This window comes from Rhinatrema bivittatum, chromosome 4 (genome assembly GCF_901001135.1).
Source record: "Rhinatrema bivittatum chromosome 4, aRhiBiv1.1, whole genome shotgun sequence".
In the NCBI taxonomy this organism is placed as follows: domain Eukaryota; kingdom Metazoa; phylum Chordata; class Amphibia; order Gymnophiona; family Rhinatrematidae; genus Rhinatrema; species Rhinatrema bivittatum.
In genome coordinates, this window is record NC_042618.1 from 86,603,834 (window position 1) to 86,622,345 (window position 18,512).

The 18,512-nt window shown below is 47.9% G+C and overlaps 1 protein-coding gene across 1 annotated transcript in view; it reads left to right on the forward strand.

Annotated features, from left to right (window-relative positions):
- ALDH6A1 (aldehyde dehydrogenase 6 family member A1) overlaps positions 1 to 18,512 on the forward strand; it is a 167,519-nt gene that overhangs the window by 69,956 nt on the left and 79,051 nt on the right. The window contains 2 exon segments of the mRNA XM_029598441.1: positions 2,946 to 3,067; positions 14,014 to 14,203. Coding sequence (XP_029454301.1) covers positions 2,946 to 3,067; positions 14,014 to 14,203 — 312 coding nt within the window.

An 18,512-nucleotide genomic window follows, 5' to 3' on the forward strand; every position in this document is an offset into this window, starting at 1 on the left:
CGAGTAAGAAGATGCAGTGAGAAGTGAAAGAGCTGATTTACAAGCGGGGCCTGTAGTCTTGTGTTAGAATCAGGGGAGGATGCTGGGAGAGGAGAGGGGCTGCAGTGCAAAAGAAGGATTAATTATCCATGGCCAGCATGCGGGTAAGAAGATGCAGTGACAAGTGAAAGAGCTGATTTACAAACGGGGCCTCTAGTCTTGTGTTAGAATCAGGGGAGGATGCTGGGGGAGGAGAGGGGCTGCAGTGCAAAAGAAGGATTAATTATCCATGGCCAGCATGCGAGTAAGAAGATGCAGTGACAAGTGAAAGAGCTGATTTACAAACGGGGCCTGTAGTCTTGTGTTAGAATCAGGGGAGGATGCTGGGAGAGGAGAGGGGCTGGAGTGCAAAAGAAGGATTAATTATCCATGGCCAGCATGCGAGTAAGAAGATGCAGTGAGAAGTGAAAGAGCTGATTTACAAACGGGGCCTGTAGTCTTGTGGTAGAATCAGGGGAGGATGCTGGGGGAGGAGAGGGGCAGGAGTGCAAAAGAAGGATTAATTATCCATGGCCAGCATGCGAGTAAGAAGATGCAGTGAGAAGTGAAAGAGCTGATTTACAAACGGGGCCTGTAGTCTTGTGTTAGAATCAGGGGAGGATGCTGGGGGAGGAGAGGGGCTGCAGTGCAAAAGAAGGATTAATTATCCATGGCCAGCATGCGAGTAAGAAGATGCAGTGAGAAGTGAAAGAGCTGATTTACAAACGGGGCCTGTAGTCTTGTGTTAGAATCAGGGGAGGATGCTGGGGGAGGAGAGGGGCTGCAGTGCAAAAGAAGGATTAATTATCCATGGCCAGCATGCGAGTAAGAAGATGCAGTGAGAAGTGAAAGAGCTGCTTTACAAACGGGGCCTGTAGTCTTGTGTTAGAATCAGGGGAGGATGCTGGGAGAGGAGAGGGGCAGGAGTGCAAAAGAAGGATTAATTATCCATGGCCAGCATGCGAGTAAGAAGATGCAGTGAGAAGTGAAAGAGCTGATTTACAAACGGGGCCTGTAGTCTTGTGTTAGAATCAGGGGAGGATGCTGGGGGAGGAGAGGGGCTGCAGTGCAAAAGAAGGATTAATTATCCATGGCCAGCATGCGAGTAAGAAGATGCAGTGAGAAGTGAAAGAGCTGATTTACAAACGGGGCCTGTAGTCTTGTGTTAGAATCAGGGGAGGATGCTGGGAGAGGAGAGGGGCAGGAGTGCAAAAGAAGGATTAATTATCCATGGCCAGCATGCGAGTAAGAAGATGCAGTGAGAAGTGAAAGAGCTGATTTACAAACGGGGCCTGTAGTCTTGTGTTAGAATCAGGGGAGGATGCTGGGAGAGAAGAGGGGCTTCAGTGCAAAAGAAGGATTAATTATCCATGGCCAGCATGCGGGTAAGAAGATGCAGTGAGAAGTGAAAGAGCTGATTTACAAACGGGGCCTGTAGTCTTGTGTTAGAATCAGGGGAGGATGCTGGGAGAGGAGAGGGGCTTCAGTGCAAAAGAAGGATTAATTATCCATGGCCAGCATGCGGGTAAGAAGATGCAGTGAGAAGTGAAAGAGCTGATTTACAAACGGGGCCTGTAGTCTTGTGTTAGAATCAGGGGAGGATGCTGGGGGAGGAGAGGGGCTGCAGTGCAAAAGAAGGATTAATTATCCATGGCCAGCATGCGAGTAAGAAGATGCAGTGACAAGTGAAAGAGCTGATTTACAAACGGGGCCTGTAGTCTTGTGTTAGAATCAGGGGAGGATGCTGGGAGAGGAGAGGGGCTGGAGTGCAAAAGAAGGATTAATTATCCATGGCCAGCATGCGAGTAAGAAGATGCAGTGAGAAGTGAAAGAGCTGATTTACAAACGGGGCCTGTAGTCTTGTGGTAGAATCAGGGGAGGATGCTGGGGGAGGAGAGGGGCAGGAGTGCAAAAGAAGGATTAATTATCCATGGCCAGCATGCGAGTAAGAAGATGCAGTGAGAAGTGAAAGAGCTGATTTACAAACGGGGCCTGTAGTCTTGTGTTAGAATCAGGGGAGGATGCTGGGGGAGGAGAGGGGCTGCAGTGCAAAAGAAGGATTAATTATCCATGGCCAGCATGCGAGTAAGAAGATGCAGTGAGAAGTGAAAGAGCTGCTTTACAAACGGGGCCTGTAGTCTTGTATTAGAATCAGGGGAGGATGCTGGGAGAGGAGAGGGGCAGGAGTGCAAAAGAAGGATTAATTATCCATGGCCAGCATGCGAGTAAGAAGATGCAGTGAGAAGTGAAAGAGCTGATTTACAAACGGGGCCTGTAGTCTTGTGTTAGAATCAGGGGAGGATGCTGGGGGAGGAGAGGGGCTTCAGTGCAAAAGAAGGATTAATTATGCATGGCCAGCATGCGGGTAAGAAGATGCAGTGACAAGTGAAAGAGCTGATTTACAAACGGGGCCTGTAGTCTTGTGTTAGAATCAGGGGAGGATGCTGGGAGAGGAGAGGGGCTGGAGTGCAAAAGAAGGATTAATTATCCATGGCCAGCATGCGAGTAAGAAGATGCAGTGAGAAGTGAAAGAGCTGCTCTACAAACGGGGCCTGTAGTCTTGTGTTAGAATCAGGGGAGGATGCTGGGAGAGGAGAGGGGCAGAAGTGCAAAAGAAGGATTAATCTAGTAGGCAAAGGAGATGAGCCGAGAGTGGGTGTAGGAGGAGGAGGAAGTCGCAGGGTTGAGAAGAGGGAGAGTCTGGGAGAAGGTGAAGATTCAGTCCTGGAAGGCTGGTGCGGCTGAGTGCAGGTAAAGATTTAATGCATGAACTGGTGTCGAGGGGTAACCTAAGTGTGGGAGTAGTTTTAATTCCTGCAGGAGATTCTTGTGTTAGGTTTCGTGGCAGGTACCAGTGCAAACAGGATGCTGGTTTTGTTTTGTTTACATAGACACTAACAAGCAGTGTTGTATCTATTTTTTTGAAGCTGTGACTTTTATTTGTGATCATCCGGACATAAAGGCCATCAGCTTTGTGGGCTCCAACCAAGCTGGAGAGTACATTTATGAAAGGGGCTCCATCAGCGGCAAGAGAGTTCAGTCCAACATGGTATCCATCTTTTTCCCTTTCTCTTCCCTGAGTTTACTTCCTATATAGTACAAATTTATTGTAAATACTTAGTGCTGTAACAAAATTATAACGAGAGCTTGTGCAGTTCTATTTATGGATAGAAAGCGCTCAGGCAGTCTTGGGCTCTAACACTTTTCATCAAGCCTCGAGCACTCGTTCTTTATTCATAGGTGTCACGATTTTGTAAATGGTGTAATGAGACATTCCGTCCTCTAAATACAAAAATGCATCTTCTTTTATAAAAGCTGTACCCTCCCGCCTAGCATTTCACCTTATATCATCACTTAGCTTCAGTTACCTATACAAATACTTTAGTTATCTACATATTTAATTATCCAGGGCATCTATTAAAAGACCATAAGTAGCATTTAAAAATAAACCCACAAAGGTTTTCACAAAATCAAGGAGTCACCAGAAACAATGCCCTTTACAATATCCTCTGAAGTCCTACCTTGCACTTTTAGTGAATTATTTTGTAAATCATTTGGCAGCTGATTGACTGGTTAGACAAAGACTTAGTTATTGTAAATAATGTTCTATCTTCACCACCTCAGGTTTAACTTATCTTTATTTAAGTTCTGCAGTGTTGTATAAAAAAAATTCCACAGGCCCAATGTGGTTTCTGCAAATGACACTTCCAGTAGAAAGTAACTCTAAACTATGACAAGTCGGCTCCTTCAGCTGACGATCCCATAACACACTGCCTTCATTTAACCCCCAGGGTTAATAAACTATAAAAAGTTCTTATTAGCCCAACCCAGTAAATTCTATTCCAAATGTCTGCTGTGCTCTTGTGTTCCAGATGTTTCCTGACACTGCAGCATTTCCACATTAAAATTCCTGCGCCAGGGGGAAAAGAGCACTAATAATTTTCTGAAAAAGAAACACATATCTTCTCTAGTAACTTCTCTTTATAAAATTAGCGATTCACAATAAAAACGATACTTACTATGAACTGTACGATGTTAACCTCCTCAAGAAACATGGGGGATCTCGTGTTATCATATGTAAGTACCTTTTCAAGCTTTACCCAAGCAGTCACATTTCCCGTTTTCTGGACCTACAATGCACAGGCTTCCTCGTCCAGTAAGAAGCGGCCCATTCTGCTTCTTTATTTAAGGCTGTTAGGTGTAACAGGATTCCCTGTAAAGAGAAATGCTGTACCTTTTGCAGGAGAATTGTAGAAAAATTCCCTCCCCTCTTTGGTTGAAGTAATTGTGCTATTACTGAAAACGTTAGGTCTTCAATTGCATGACCCTTCTGTATCAAGTGAGCCACGAGCTGAGCCTCACTTTTCTCGTTTAAAGATTCCTGAATGCAAACTTTCAGTTTGCGAGTTGTCCTCCCTATGTAAAGTAATTCACACAGGCGCCAGCTTACATAAATAATGCCTGTCGATATGTATGAAGTAATTAAATGTCCAGCACCCTGGAAACATCAAGGTATCTCCTCAACACTACACTGCGTGAACGCCGAGTGCACTAAACTGCCCCTCAAACTCTTAGCTCCGGTGAGGGCAACGTTTGCTAAACCGTGGAACGTGGGATGTAATCTTAAAATGTCCCAATGTGAACAAATACTTAGCTGAACTTTCCGTGTATCGGTGTGAAACGAACGTAGAAGCCTCCAGTGAGTTATATGATTGAAGCAACAGTTCCTGGTTAGGTCACCTTCCTCTCTTAAGGCTGTTGAATTATCCCCTTTCCACTCATGGTCTATTTATAGATGTTTTGGATAATTTAATATGTAGGTAACAAAAGTATTTACATTGTATTTGTATAAGTAATTGAAGATAAATGGTGATATAAGTTGAAATGTTAGGCGGGAGAATGGCTATCTGACAGGTTTTATAAAAGAAGCTTGTTTTATAGATGTGTAAAGTCAGAATACATTTTTGTATTTGGATTCTAAATTTAGAACACATAGTGGTTACCTTCTTTTCGTTTAGTGCAGACAGATTCTATCATGTCAAATTTTCCTTTCCCCTGATATTAATTTATTTATTTAAAATTCTTATATTCCCCTGGGTTCCAAATACAATATTTGTGTTCCCTGTACGTACCCGGATTAGTCCAGACTCCTGGGTTTTGCCTCCTCTCCAGCAGATGGAGACAGAGAAATTTTGATGGACTCTGCCATAAATACCAGGATGCCACCTACAGTCATATCAGTATTACTCTGTCTCCAGCAGGTGGCGGATGCAAAACCTACAGTCTGTGACATTATTTAGAGTTGGCTTAGGGTTAATTCTAGCCTAGTTAATTTTAAGCTGAAGAGGTATTTGGTTTAAAATAAATAAATAAATAAATAAAACCGACAAGGTTAAAAGTTAGGCTTCCGCTTCCCAGGGGTTGCTAGGTCCTGAGGGGACCATCCCCCCCTGGTTGCAGAGGCCGCTGATGGGTTGTGCTGGAGGAAAGTTTGGCGTTTTTTTTAGCGATGCCAAGGAGAGCCGCGTGTGCAGCTTGTGGCGCCGCACAAGTGCGGCTGTCAAGGGGACGGCCTTTGTTCCTCTTGCCTCTCAGGAGGAGAGGGAGCCTCCGCGACCCATCCGAGGGTCCTTATGCGGGTCCAGACTGTCTCTGGAGCTTTTGGGGAGCTACCGCCCTCGACTCTCAGCCCGATCCCGCTGAGCGCAGGAATGGGCGCCATTTTGGATTCGCTCGTGGCAGTCGGCACGGGGGAAAAGGAAATCTCCCGCCGCAGTTATCCCCGCAAAAGACAGCCCCTGACGGGGGTGACTCTAGGGGGCCTGGTCCACATGGATTCGGGGATATGGTTTAATGGTTTATTGGGTTTTATATACCGATACATCAGACAAGCCTTCACATCAGTTTACAAAATTAGACCAGAATCAGAAATACAATATTCATAAAATAGTAACAGCTAAAAACTACACAGAGTAAAAGAATAAATTAGCTGTTAAGAAAAGATAAAGCTCATAAAAAACATAAGTCAAATAAGTAAAACAGGCATAATTATAAAACACTGAAGTTAAAACATATAATAAAAATGATGACATATAAATAGGAAGAAATAAAAGGTAGCTCATCAGGATGGTTAAGAACAAAATGCATACTCATTATGTGCTGCTCATTTCTAACATTGCTGATTTGTAGTTTCCCAGCAGGGGATACTGATGATTATTCCTCAGATTCGTCGTTTACTTCAGACTTTGTGCTGTTGATGCACAGAGCTTTCAGAGCCAGAAAATCAGGTAAAAAGAGGGGGTTACATAGCTCTGGATTGTCAGACCCTGAGACCAGGCCCAGGAAAAAGGCTAAACTTGTTGAGGAGGTGGGTCGCCCTCAGGTGCAAAAGCCTTTGAGGTTTGGGGCACCTCAGGCTGTTTTGGATTTTTCTTCAGACTCTGAGGAGCAGAGGGGGGTGGAGGGGGAAGCAGATCTAGCGCAGGCAGGTCTGCGGGGATCTCATGGAGCGGATGGCGACGATCCCAAGGTGGTCAGGCTTTTTAGTAGGGACGAGTTGGGCCTTCTCATCCCTGCCATTCTTCGGGAACTGGGTATTGAAACTCTCCAGGAGGAATGCCGGCTGGGGGCTACAGACACTGTCGTGTTGGGCTTACGTGGTCCGCCTTCCTCTTTTCCTTTTCACTTTTCAGCCACCAATTTACTCTTCCGGGACTGGGATACCCGGACTTGGGGCTGAAGGTGGCCAAAGCTATGGATAAGCTGTATCCTTTACCAGAAGAGGCTTTGGAGCTTCTTCAGCTCCCCAAGGTGGATTCGGCAGTTTCGGCTGTTACGAAAAAGACCACCATTCCAGTTACCAGCGCAACTGCCCTCAAGGATTTGCAGGTTCTCAAGCTGGAAATTCAGCTCAAGAAGATTTTCGAAGTCTCAGCGCTTGGGGTTTGAGCGGCTACGTGTTGCAATTTTGCTTTGCGAGCAGGCTTTCGCTGGGTTCAGCAGCTGCTGACCAACAAGGCATTGGTGGAGGAGGAAGCCCTCCAGGCGGGGCGCCTGGATTCTGTCATTGCTTATAGTGCTGATGCTTTCCATGATTTACTCTGCACTTCAACCAGAACCATGGTTTCCGCTGTTTCGGCGCGTCGTCTGTTGTGGTTGCGCAATTGGGCGGCAGATGTCTCTTCTAAGTCCCAGATGGGTTCTCTGCCTTTCAAGGGCAAATTGCACTTTGGCAAGGAGTTGGAGAATTTGATACAATCACTCGGGGAGAATAAGATACATCGCCTGCCTGAGGACAGGCCGAGGTCTAGAGGGTCTTTCGTTGCCAGATCTCGGTTTCGTGGGGGTCGAAGATCTCGGACATCTCTACAGCCACATCCTCTTTTTGTCAAAACTCCAACAGGCAACAGTCATAGTCTCAATCCTTTCGCGGCCGATGATTCGGTAGACCTGGTAAATTCCAGTCCGCGCCATCAAGAAAGCCTTCACAATGATGAGCAGCTGGTCCACTCCTCCGTACCGGTGATAGGGGGCAGGCTGTCTCTCTTTTACGAGGAGTGGGACAAACTCACGACAGACCAGTGGGTCCTATATGTGATAAGACACGACTACACGTTAGAATTTGCACAACGGCCGCACCCTCAGTTTCTGGTCTCTCCCTGCAGCTATGCAACCAAGCGCTGGGCAGTAAGAGAGACTCTTCAGCGTCTTCTTGAGCTCGGAGCCTTTGTCCCCGTTCCTCCAGCAGAACATCGCCGAGATCGCTACTCCATTTGCTTTGTGGTTCCAAAAAAGGAGGGGAACCTTCCGGCCCATTCTCGATCTAAGCGGGGTCAACAGATGTCTTCGGATTCCATGCTTCCGCATGGAGACACTGCGGTCGGTGTTTGCTTCAGTGCGGCAGGGGGAGTTTCTAGCATCCCTGGATCAGGCAGAGGCATATTTACACGTCGGGATCAGAGCTGATCACCAGAAGTTTCTGCATTTTTCCGTTCTAGGGCAGCATTACCAGTTTTAGGCTCTGCCTTTCGGTCTTGCCACCACGCCCAGAACGTTTACCAAGATCATGGTGGTAATGGCTACGCAGGAAAGGATATTTGATGCATCCGTATTTGGACGATTGGCTGATTCATGTGAAGTCGGAGGCGCTTTGCCAGGAGGCGATAGACCGCATACTTCAACTGCTGGGTGCACTCAGTTAGGTGGTCAACCGGTCCAAGAGTCATCTTCTTCCCTCCCAATCCCTGGAGTTTTTGAGAGCTTTGTTCGACACCCAGAGGGGCAGAGTCTTCCTCACGGTGGACCGTATCGTCAAATTACAAGGGCAGGTAAGAGCCTTCTTGTCCAAATATCCCCCAAAGGTTTGGGATTATTTGCAAGTTCTGGGGTCCATGACTTCGACCCTGGAGCTGGTTCCTTGGGCCTACGATCACATGCGGCCGTTGCAGTCAGCCTTGCTTTCTCTCTGGAATCCGGTTGTCCGAACAGTTTTTATCTGCCGTTGCCAGATGCAGCCAGTGTCAATTTGGATTGGTGGCTCCTTTCGGACATCTTGAGCCGTGGCGTCCCCTTGGTTGTCCCAGAATGGATGGTGGTGACTACGGATGCCAGCCTCTCCGGTTTGGGGAGCAGTTGTCTACGTCAATCGGTACAAGGGCAATGGTCCCAAGAGGAGTCACAATGGTCCATCAATCGCCTGGAGACCAGGGCGGGTGCATCTGGCGTTGCAGGCCTTTCTCCCGCTCATCAGGGGGAAGTTGGTCAGAGTTCTATCCGATAATGCGACCACAGTTGCCTACATCAATCGCCAGGGCGGGACCAAGAGTCAGCCGGTGGCTTTAGAGGCTCGTCTGCTGATCAGCTGGGCAGAACAATACCTGGTCAGTATTGCGGCGTCCCACATAGCGGGGGTCGACAACATTCATGCAGATTTTGTAAGTCGACAGTCTCGATCCCGGGGAGTGGGAACTGGCCGAGGGAGCCTTTCAACTCATCTGCGACACGTGGGGAACGCCCTGCATGGATCTGATGGCGACATTTCAGAATTCCAAAGCCTCACGCTTCTTTGCTTGCTGCAGGGACACAGGTGCGGAGGGAGTAGAAGTTCTGGTACTTCCCTGGCCGACAGATGTGTAGCTGTATGTCTTCCCGCCTTGGCCTCTAATCGGGAAGGTAGAAAATTTTTAGAATTTTCTACCTTCCCTACTCCGAAGGATAGAGCTACACCCGTCTGAAGTGATCCTGGTGGCTCCCAAGTGGCCGCGTCGTCCATGGTTTGCGGATCTGGTCAACCTCGCTGTGCAGGGTCCTTTGCGGTTTCCAGATCTCCCGGACCTACTTCATCAAGGACCTGTCTGTTTCGACCAGGTCGATCGCTTTTGTCTAGCGGCATGGCTTTTGAGAGGCAGTGTCTGAAGAGCAAGGGCTATTCCGACAAGGTGGTATCTACACTCTTGCGCTCTCGTAAGGCTTCTACGCCTCTATCTTATGTACGTGTATGGAAGGTGTTTGAGACTTGGTGCGTGGACAGGGAGATTCTGCCTACACGAGCGTCCGTGCCGGTTATTTTATGTTTCCTTCAAGGTGGATTGGCTAAGGGATTATCATGTAGTTCCTTGCGGGTACAGGTTGCAGCGCTAGGTTGTTTACGCGGCAACATTCAGGGAGTTCCATTAGCTACTCATCCGGATGTTTCTCGATTTCTTCGTGGCGCAAAGCATTTGCGTCCACCGGTGAGATCTCCTTGTCCATCTTGGAATTTGAATTTGGTACTTTTGGCCTTGTGTACTGCACCGTTTGAACCTTAAAAAGGGCAACGTTGAAGGATCTCATGCTGAAGGTGGTGTTTTTGGTGGCAATTTCATCCGCTCGGCGGGTGTCTGAGCTTCAGGCGTTGTCATGCCGGGAACCTTTTCTGAGGATTTCGGATTCTGGAGTATCCTTACGGACAATCCCTTCCTTCCTTCTGAAGGTGGTCTCCTCCTTTCATTTGAATCAGTCTGTGGAGCTTCCCTCTTTTTTGGACCTGGATCGGGCAGATCTTTTCTACAGAGACTTAAAGAAATTGGATGTTCGAAAGTCGTAGCTGCATTATCTGGAGGTTACCAATGGTTTTCAAGTCTCGGATCATCTCTTTGTACTCTGGAGTGGCCCTAAAAGAGGTAACGTAACATCAAGACCACTATCCGCCCGATGGTTGAAGGAGGCTATCCATTCAGCATACTTGTTGAGGGCAAATCTTTACCTGATGGCTGCGGGCACATTTTACTCGTGCTCAAAGCGGAATCGTGGGCAGAATGTCAGCAATTTCACCACAGGAGATTTGCAGAGTGGCTACCTGGAAATCGTTACATACTTTGCCAGAATCTACCAGTTGGATATCCAGGACCCTGGTGCGGGGGGATTTGGAGAAGGGTGTGCTCAGAAACAGGCCTCTCCGGATCCCATCCCAGGTAAGGTAGCTGTGGTACATCCCAGGAGTCTGGACTGATCCGGGTACGTACAGGGAAAGGAAAATTGGTTCTTACCTGATAATTTTCGTTCCTGTAGTACCACGGATTAGTCCAGAGTCCCACCCATTTGGCGTTTGCAGGTAATGGAGAGACTGCTCGTTTCAGTTGTTTTCTTTGATTGGAGCTGCAGATTTTTGTTTCCTGTGCCTTATGGGTTCTGTTCCCACTTGGGAGTTAGTGATCCGGGTTAGGTTGTTAGGTTACTGTATATAGTTAGCTTGGTTTTGTTCCATTCTGCTTTGTGACTGAGTAATACTGACGGACTGTAGGTGGCATCCTGGTATTTATGGCAGAGTCCATCAAAATTTCTTGTCTCCATCTGCTGGAGGGGAGGCAAAACCCAGGAGTCTGGACTGATCCGTGGTATTACAGGAACGAAAATAATCAGGTAAGAACCAATTTTCCTATAATTGACAGTGAAGCATCAGCTAATTAAATTCCTCATGCAATGTTTATAGAAGAATAGTCGCATTTGCAAGTCCATAGCATTATAGTTCACCAATAGCAGCTCGAAACAATAAGCTGGTTGCTATATTTTATACTCCCTTGATCTATGTAAGTAATACGCCTTACAAAAAGGTGCAAGAGACAGTGCAATGCATTGAAATCCAGTTGTTAATGCTTCAGCGTTACTGTATTTTCCTGCAGTGTAAAGTTGTACCTTTTAATCTTCTTGTATGTATGTTGAGGTTTGAAGATGAATGAACACACTTCTGTCTTGGGGTATTTTGGGGAGCTCCCTGACATAGTTTGCTGAGCATACTGTGCCTGTGTTCAGATGAGCCTGACTGACAAATCTTAGGGTTGCATTGTACTTTAGCATCTAATGAAGCATTCACAGAGCAGGCCTTGGCACATTTTCCTTTGAATCTAGGAGTCAGCCCAAAAATTAAGCACCAGTTGCAGAGAATTCTCTCAACTTCTGTTCCCCCCCCACCTCAGTTTTTCCTCCTGAAGTTTGAAAAGGAGGGTAGGGAAAGATCCCTCAGATCTGCCACAGCTCCTCTAGGGCTGGATTTTCTAAGTTTTTTTCCCATCCTGTGTTTGTAGGAAAAGCGTTTCTTCATCCTGCTAGTGGGTTGTTCCTCCCCTCCCAGCAGAGAGAGGTAGAGAGCACAGCTTTCTCTGTGCTCTCATCACAACTGCTAAGATATGGTATAGTACTCAGTATTCACACTGCTGGTGCAGCAGGATGCCTTGAATGCACAATTAAGCTCCTGAATTCATTACCGAAGGATGTGGTTAAGGCAGTTTGCATAGCTGGGTTTTTAAAAAGGTTTGCACAAATTCCCGGAGAAGACGTCAGTAAACTGTTATTAACCAAGTAGATTTAAGAAATAGCCACTACTTACCTCTGTTGTGATAGCAGCATGGGATCTATTTACTATTTGAAAAATAATTTTCTCCAATTTGTTTTGAATGTGCTACTTACTACCTTCATGAAGTGCTCCCTAGTCTTTGTTTATTTATTTATTTAAAAACTCTTCTTTACCGTCATTAAGTCAGATGATCATCACAACAGTTTACAGCAAGGCACGATAATAAAAAAATGAGTGGTATAGATAACAAATTAATCATGTGCCATCATAGTATGGTAACAATATAATATAATAAGCTATGGGGCGGATTTTAAGAGCCCTGCTCGCCGGCAGGCCTATTTTACATAGGCCTGCCGGCGCGCGCAGAGCCCCGGGACTCACGTAAGTCCCGGGGTTTTTCGAGGGGGGCGTGGCCGATTGGCGCGGCGTTTTCGGGGCGGGGCGCGGCATTTCGGGCGCGGGGGCGTGGTTTCGGCCCGGGCAGTCTGGGGGCGTGGCCGCGCCCTCCGGAACCGCCCCCGGGTCGCGTCTTGGCGCGCTAGCGGCCCGCTGGCGCGCGGGGATTTACTTCTCCCTCCGGGAGGCGTAAATCCCCCGGAGCGGCCTCGGAGGGAACGGGGGTAGGCTGCGTGGATTGGCGCGCGCCGGCTACACGAAATCGGCAGCCTTGCGCGCGCCGATCCAGGATTTTAGCAGATACGCGCGTATCTGCTAAAATCCAGCGTACTTTTGTTTGCGCCTGATGCGCCTACAAAAGTACGCGAAGGCGCCCTTTTTTAAAATCTACCCCTATGTGAGTAGGTTAAGCCTGTTTGTCAGGAGTATGTTAGGCGGCTTGATTTTAATATTAATATGCGTTTGTAGGTTTGTATTTTTTTAAGAGTAAATAGCCGATTTACATTTACCTGTTCTACTCCACTCATGCTTTTGTAAAATTTGTAAAATCATGAGTGTAATAAAACAGATAAATGTAAATCGGTTATTTATTCTTTCAAAAAATACAAAGTCTAGGGGGCACTTCCTGAAATTATTAGGTAGCCCATTTAAAACAAATCATAGAAAATTATTTTTCACTCAGTGCACAATTAAACTGGAGGATGTGGTTAAGGCAATTAGCTGGGTTAAAAAAGGGTTTGGACATGTCCCTGGAGGAGAAGCCCATAAATTATTACCAAGCAAGTAGACTTGGGAATAGTCAGTACTTATCCCTGTGCCATAACAGCATGGAATAGACTTAGTGTTTGGGTACTTGCCAGGTTCTTGTGGCCTGGTTTGGCTCTGTTGGAAACAGGATGCTGGGCTTGATGGACCCTTGGTCTGACCCAGTGTGCCAGTTCCTCTGTTCTAGATGGAACTTATTCTTGTTATATTCTATGTTTCCAGGGTATTGTCTCCTAACGGGTAAATTTTGTGTATACCTTGACAGGAATTGACCTCATTTCTAAGCCAAAGCATGTTGACTATGATCTCAATCTCTCCAAAAAAAAAAAAAATCACCTTCTTGGTACTTGTGCCAGAGGAGCTTCCTTGCAGAGTTCATGAGATGTTATGTGCCCTTATGAACTTCTTTGGCACAGTGCAAGTATTAAGACAGAGCAGGTGGCTTTCCTTTATTCCAGCTAAGGGAACATTTTAATACATAGGTTTGCTGCCAATGCATACAGCCTTTGTTACTCTTTCCTTCTCTCTGCTGAATAGAGTTATAGACCTCCCCAGACAGCCTGCCCAGGATCTCAAATCCTGTTGTGAGCCTATTGGGGAAATCTCAGAGACGTAACCTCTGTGTCCCTCTTCTGGCAGCAAAATCAACCTCACAATGACACTGCCTCCCCACCCTATCCTCTGGGAATTAGCCAAGCCACAGGGTGCTACCGACTGTCTGTTCTAATATTACAACTGTCAGCCTTTTTCTATAAAAATAAGAGCTCACAGTGATAAGGCAAAAGGGCATTTCCACTCAGCAGTCCATTAAATGCAGCTGCCAAAAGAGTGAAGCATTTCAATTACAAACTCAATTAGAACATTAGTGAAGCCTGAGACATGCAGGAGAGAGTCCAGAAGCAGGGCAGCTGCTATTCTGAATATTAGACAAAGTTGCTAGAAAATGCTCAGGCAGGATTGGAAAATTGGGATGACTGACGCAGAAAATGTCCTCCTTGGCTTAGGGGGCGAAGAACCATGGTGTGGTGATGCCAGATGCCAATAAGGAGAACACCTTGAACCAGCTTGTGGGAGCAGCATTTGGAGCAGCAGGACAGCGCTGTATGGCTTTATCTACTGCTATCTTAGTGGGAAATGCAAGAGAGTGGCTCCCCGAGCTCGTGGAGAGAGCCAAAAAACTGCATGTCAATGCAGGTAAGAACTAGCCTGGCTTATTGCTTCTCTCAGCCTTTCAGAAAGCTTTGGCACTGCATGCTGTGCTACCCAAGGGCTCCTTCAGCTCTCACTCTCCTAGGGATAGTAGTGCTCATTCTCTCTTTCCTGCAGAAAGCTTTGGCAGTGCATGCTGTGCTACCCAAGGGCTCCTTCAGCTCTCAGTCTCCTAGGGATAGTGGTGCTCATTCTCTCTTTCCTGCAGAAAGCTTTGGCACTGCATGCTGTGCTACCCAAGGGCTCCTTCAGCTCTCAGTCTCCTAGGGATAGTGGTGCTCCTTCTCTCTTTCCTGCAGAAGCTTTGGCACTGCATGCTGTGCTTACCCAAGGGGCTCCTTCAGCTCTCAGTCTCCTAGGGATAGTGGTGCTCATTTTCTCTTTCCTGCAGAAAGCTTGGCAGTGCATGCTGTGCTTCCCAAGGGCTCCTTCAGCTCTCAGTCTCCTAGGGATAGTGGTGCTCATTCTCTCTTTCCTGCAGAAAGCTTTGGCAGTGCATGCATGTGCTTTCCCAAGGGCTCCTTCAGCTCTCAGTCTCCTAGGGATAGTGGTGCTCATTCTCTCTTTCCTGCAGAAAGCTTTGGCACTGCATGCTGTGCTACCCAAGGGCTCCTTCAGCTCTCAGTCTCCTAGGTATAGTGGTGCTCAATCTCTCTTTCCTGCAGAAAGCTTTGGCACTGCATGCTGTGCTACCCAAGGGCTCCTTCAGCTCTCAGTCTCCTAGGTATAGTGGTTGCTCATTCTCTCTTTTCCTGCAGAAGCTTTGGCACTGCATGCTGTGCTTACCCAAGGGCTCCTTCAGCTCTGTCTCCTAGGGATAGTGGTGCTCATTCTCTCTTCCCTGCAGAATGATTATCAGGAAAGGTTTGGTCTTTTTGCTCAACGGTACCAAAGTCTGCACAAGGTAGACAGCCAGGAAGGTGTGGAAAACATAGACGGGATCTAGTGAAGCTCGAGGAATAGTCTAGGGCAGGAGTTCCCAACCTTTTGGGGAGTGTGGACCCCCCTTTCAACCTCCAAAATGTTTGCGGACCCCTTTCATTTTACCTGTAGTTATGTGCTATATATAGAAAAGTGATTAATGTAATAACAAAGAATTAATTATATGCACACCAGGCTCATTCACAATATATAAAACGTATTAAATAATGCTTACTGATATAAATGGAATACATATATTTGCAAAACAGAGCATGAAATGTGCAAGAAAGTACTCATATTCAGTAACTTAGGCAGCCACACCACTGGATCTGGAGTGACTGGGGGGCGGGAGAGAGAGAGACTGATCAAGATGGACATGGGGAGAGAGAGAGAGAGACTGATCAAGATGGACATGGGGAGAGAGAGAGAGAAGAGACTGATCAAGATGGACATGGGAGAGAGAGAGAGACTGATCAAGATGGACATGGGGAGAGAGAGAGAGAGACCGATCAAGATGGACATGGGGAGAGAGAGAGAGAGACTGATCAAGATGGACATGGGGAGAGAGAGAGAGAGAGAGAGACTGATCAAGATGGACATGGGGAGAGAGAGAGAGAGAGACCTGATCAAGATGGACATGGGGAGAGAGAGAGAGAGAGACTGATCAAGATGGACAGGGGGAGAGAGAGAGAGACTGATCAAGATGGACATGGGGAGAGAGAGAGAGACTGATCAAGATGGACATGGGGAGAGAGAGAGAGAGACTGATCAAGATGGACATGGGGAGGGAGAGAGAGAGACTGATCAAGATGGACATGGGGAGAGAGAGAGAGACTGATCAAGATGGACATGGGAGAGAGAGAGAGAGACTGATCAAGATGACATAGAGAGAGGACTGATCAAGATGGACATGGGGGAGAGAGAGAGAGGAGAGACTGATCACGAGGACCTGGGGAGAGAGAGAGAGAGACTGATCAAGACTGGACATGGGGAGAGAGAGAGGAGACTGATCAAGATGGACATGGGGAGAGATGAGAGACTTGGCAAGAAAGAGATGGTGGAGGGAAAGAGAAATGAGAGATTGGTGGGAGAGAGACTGATGGGGATGATGCAGGTGGAGGGGGGAGTGAGCGAGATTGGTGAGGATGGACTGTGGAGTGGGGAGAGAGAGACTTGCAAACAGATGGAAGGAGAGAGAGAGTCTGTTTGCGATGGACTGTGGAGCAGAGCCAGAGAGTGAGAGACTGGTGGGGAAGGGGGATGTTTGAAACATTCCCACATCACTAAAAGGGAGATGTGGAGAGAGGTTTAGTGCACATATTTCCCTCCCAACTCTCCCCACAACATGATATTTATTTTATTTCTGACAGGGAAACCACCCTGTTAGTTCAATCGTGGCAGTGGTCTAATGGCTTTTCCCATTGATACAGGGCTGAATTAGCCATGCTGTCATGGGAACTGTCCATCAGGGCCAGGAGGCGGAGCTTCTTAGTAGAATACAGAACTTGCTCTCTGCGGCTGCGTGTGCATTCCCGCGCAGAAAACAGTCTCTCCTCAGTCGGTTTTTTCCGCGCACGGGAGCGCACGCGAGGTTCAGGATCTCCTCAGCATAAAAAACCAGATTTTACTAGCGTGTAGCAGATGGATCAGGACTAATGGGTATAGTGTACTCCTGATAGCAGTTGGAGACGGATCAGATTTCAATCTGACGTCAGCCCTAGTACATATACCCCTGCATGAGAATCTGTTCCTCAGTTTTTTTCCGTCTCCATAGCAGTTAGGGACTATCTGCACGCTCCCACAGTGTTAGAGTAAATTCACCGGAGAAAACCCAAAATAAGAAGAAATCTTACCTCTACAGACGAGCCCCGCTCTCCTGCGGTGACACCCTCGGGTCCCCCCAGTTGAGAATTCCCAAGGTGATTTCCACGATCCCTCGGAGGTAAGCCTCGGTCTGGCGGCCGACCCTCGGCGGGGACCTAGCTCCCGACATCGGGAGAGGCTGAGAGGCAGTGGGTGCAACCTCGAGCGCAGCGGTGAAGGTATTTTCCCTCTCCCCCCTCAGTCGGAGACCGCCCGGAACGAAACCGGGAAATGCCGAGACAAGGTAAGGTAGAAATCTTCTTTAAAGACTCCGGTCTCCGAAGCTCAAGGAGTCGCACAGGTTGCCAGCCGGGACCAGTGCCGCCGGGTTGATCCGCCCTAGCAGGGCTAGACCCCGGTTAGATCCAAGGGTCCTCCCACATGGAGACCCCTGTGGTGGTCGCCGGCACCATTTTGATCTGCTCGCCGCCCGGTTCGCTGCTTCGATCCGTGCGCACAGAGGCAAGCCGTGCACACAAATTCCTTGTGCGCACAACGTTGCACGCTCAAGTACTATGCGCACAAGATACGCGCGTAACACGCGCTTACTGTGCCGGGCACATAACTACAATTTGTGCGCACACCCAATCTACGCGCACATCTTCGACGCACCGGAGCGCATAACAGATTTTACACGCCTATATCCAAGGCACCACTGGAAAAGGAGCTCAGGGCCTCTGCCCAGCATGCCATATCAGAGCCGCACAACACGAAGAGGCCAACGCCCTGTGTATCCAGTGCGAGGAGGCCCTGGAGGATCCAGCCCAGGGCCAGCCCCAAGCCGGGACCGGGTTTTTAGCTCCTCAATAAGTACCCCGGACCTAGCGAACCCCAGCGGGACACCCCCTCAAATGGGACCCCCCAGGGACACAGCGCCCCTTAGCTTGGACCCAGCGTCTGTCTCCTGGGTGGAATTCTTCAAAGGCCTGCACACCTTCGTTCACGTGCAGACGGAGCCTCCGATAACACGGCCACAGCCTCCACCAGAGCACCCCTTACGCCCCAGGCCCCTCTAGAAGTGAATCCATCACCCAGAAGCCTCACCTTCGGGGACACGGACAACTCGGAGGAGGAGGAACTCCCTCCGGGGCAGAGCCTCATTGGACCCTGAGGCGCTTCTTCACCAAGGTTGAGCTTCCAGACCTGGTCATCCACAGCCTGAAGGAGCTTGCTATCCCGGGCACAAGTGCCTCGGAGGAACCTAAGACAAATCCCCTGCTAGAGGGACTCCGTCAGACCTCCCGCCATTTCCCTCTGTTACAAGGAGCAGCTTGCAAAAGTAAAAAGTGTGCAAGAGGCGTGGTCATTGTTAAAAAATACCATCCTAGAAGCACAATCCAGATGTATTCCACATATTAAGAAAGGTGGAAAGAAGGCAAAACGATTACCAGCATGGTTTAAAAAGTGAGGTGAAAGAAGAGGCCTATTTAGCCAAAGATCTTCATTCAAAAATTGGAAGAAGGATCCAACAGAGAAAATAGGATAAGCATAAACGTTGGCATGTTTAAAT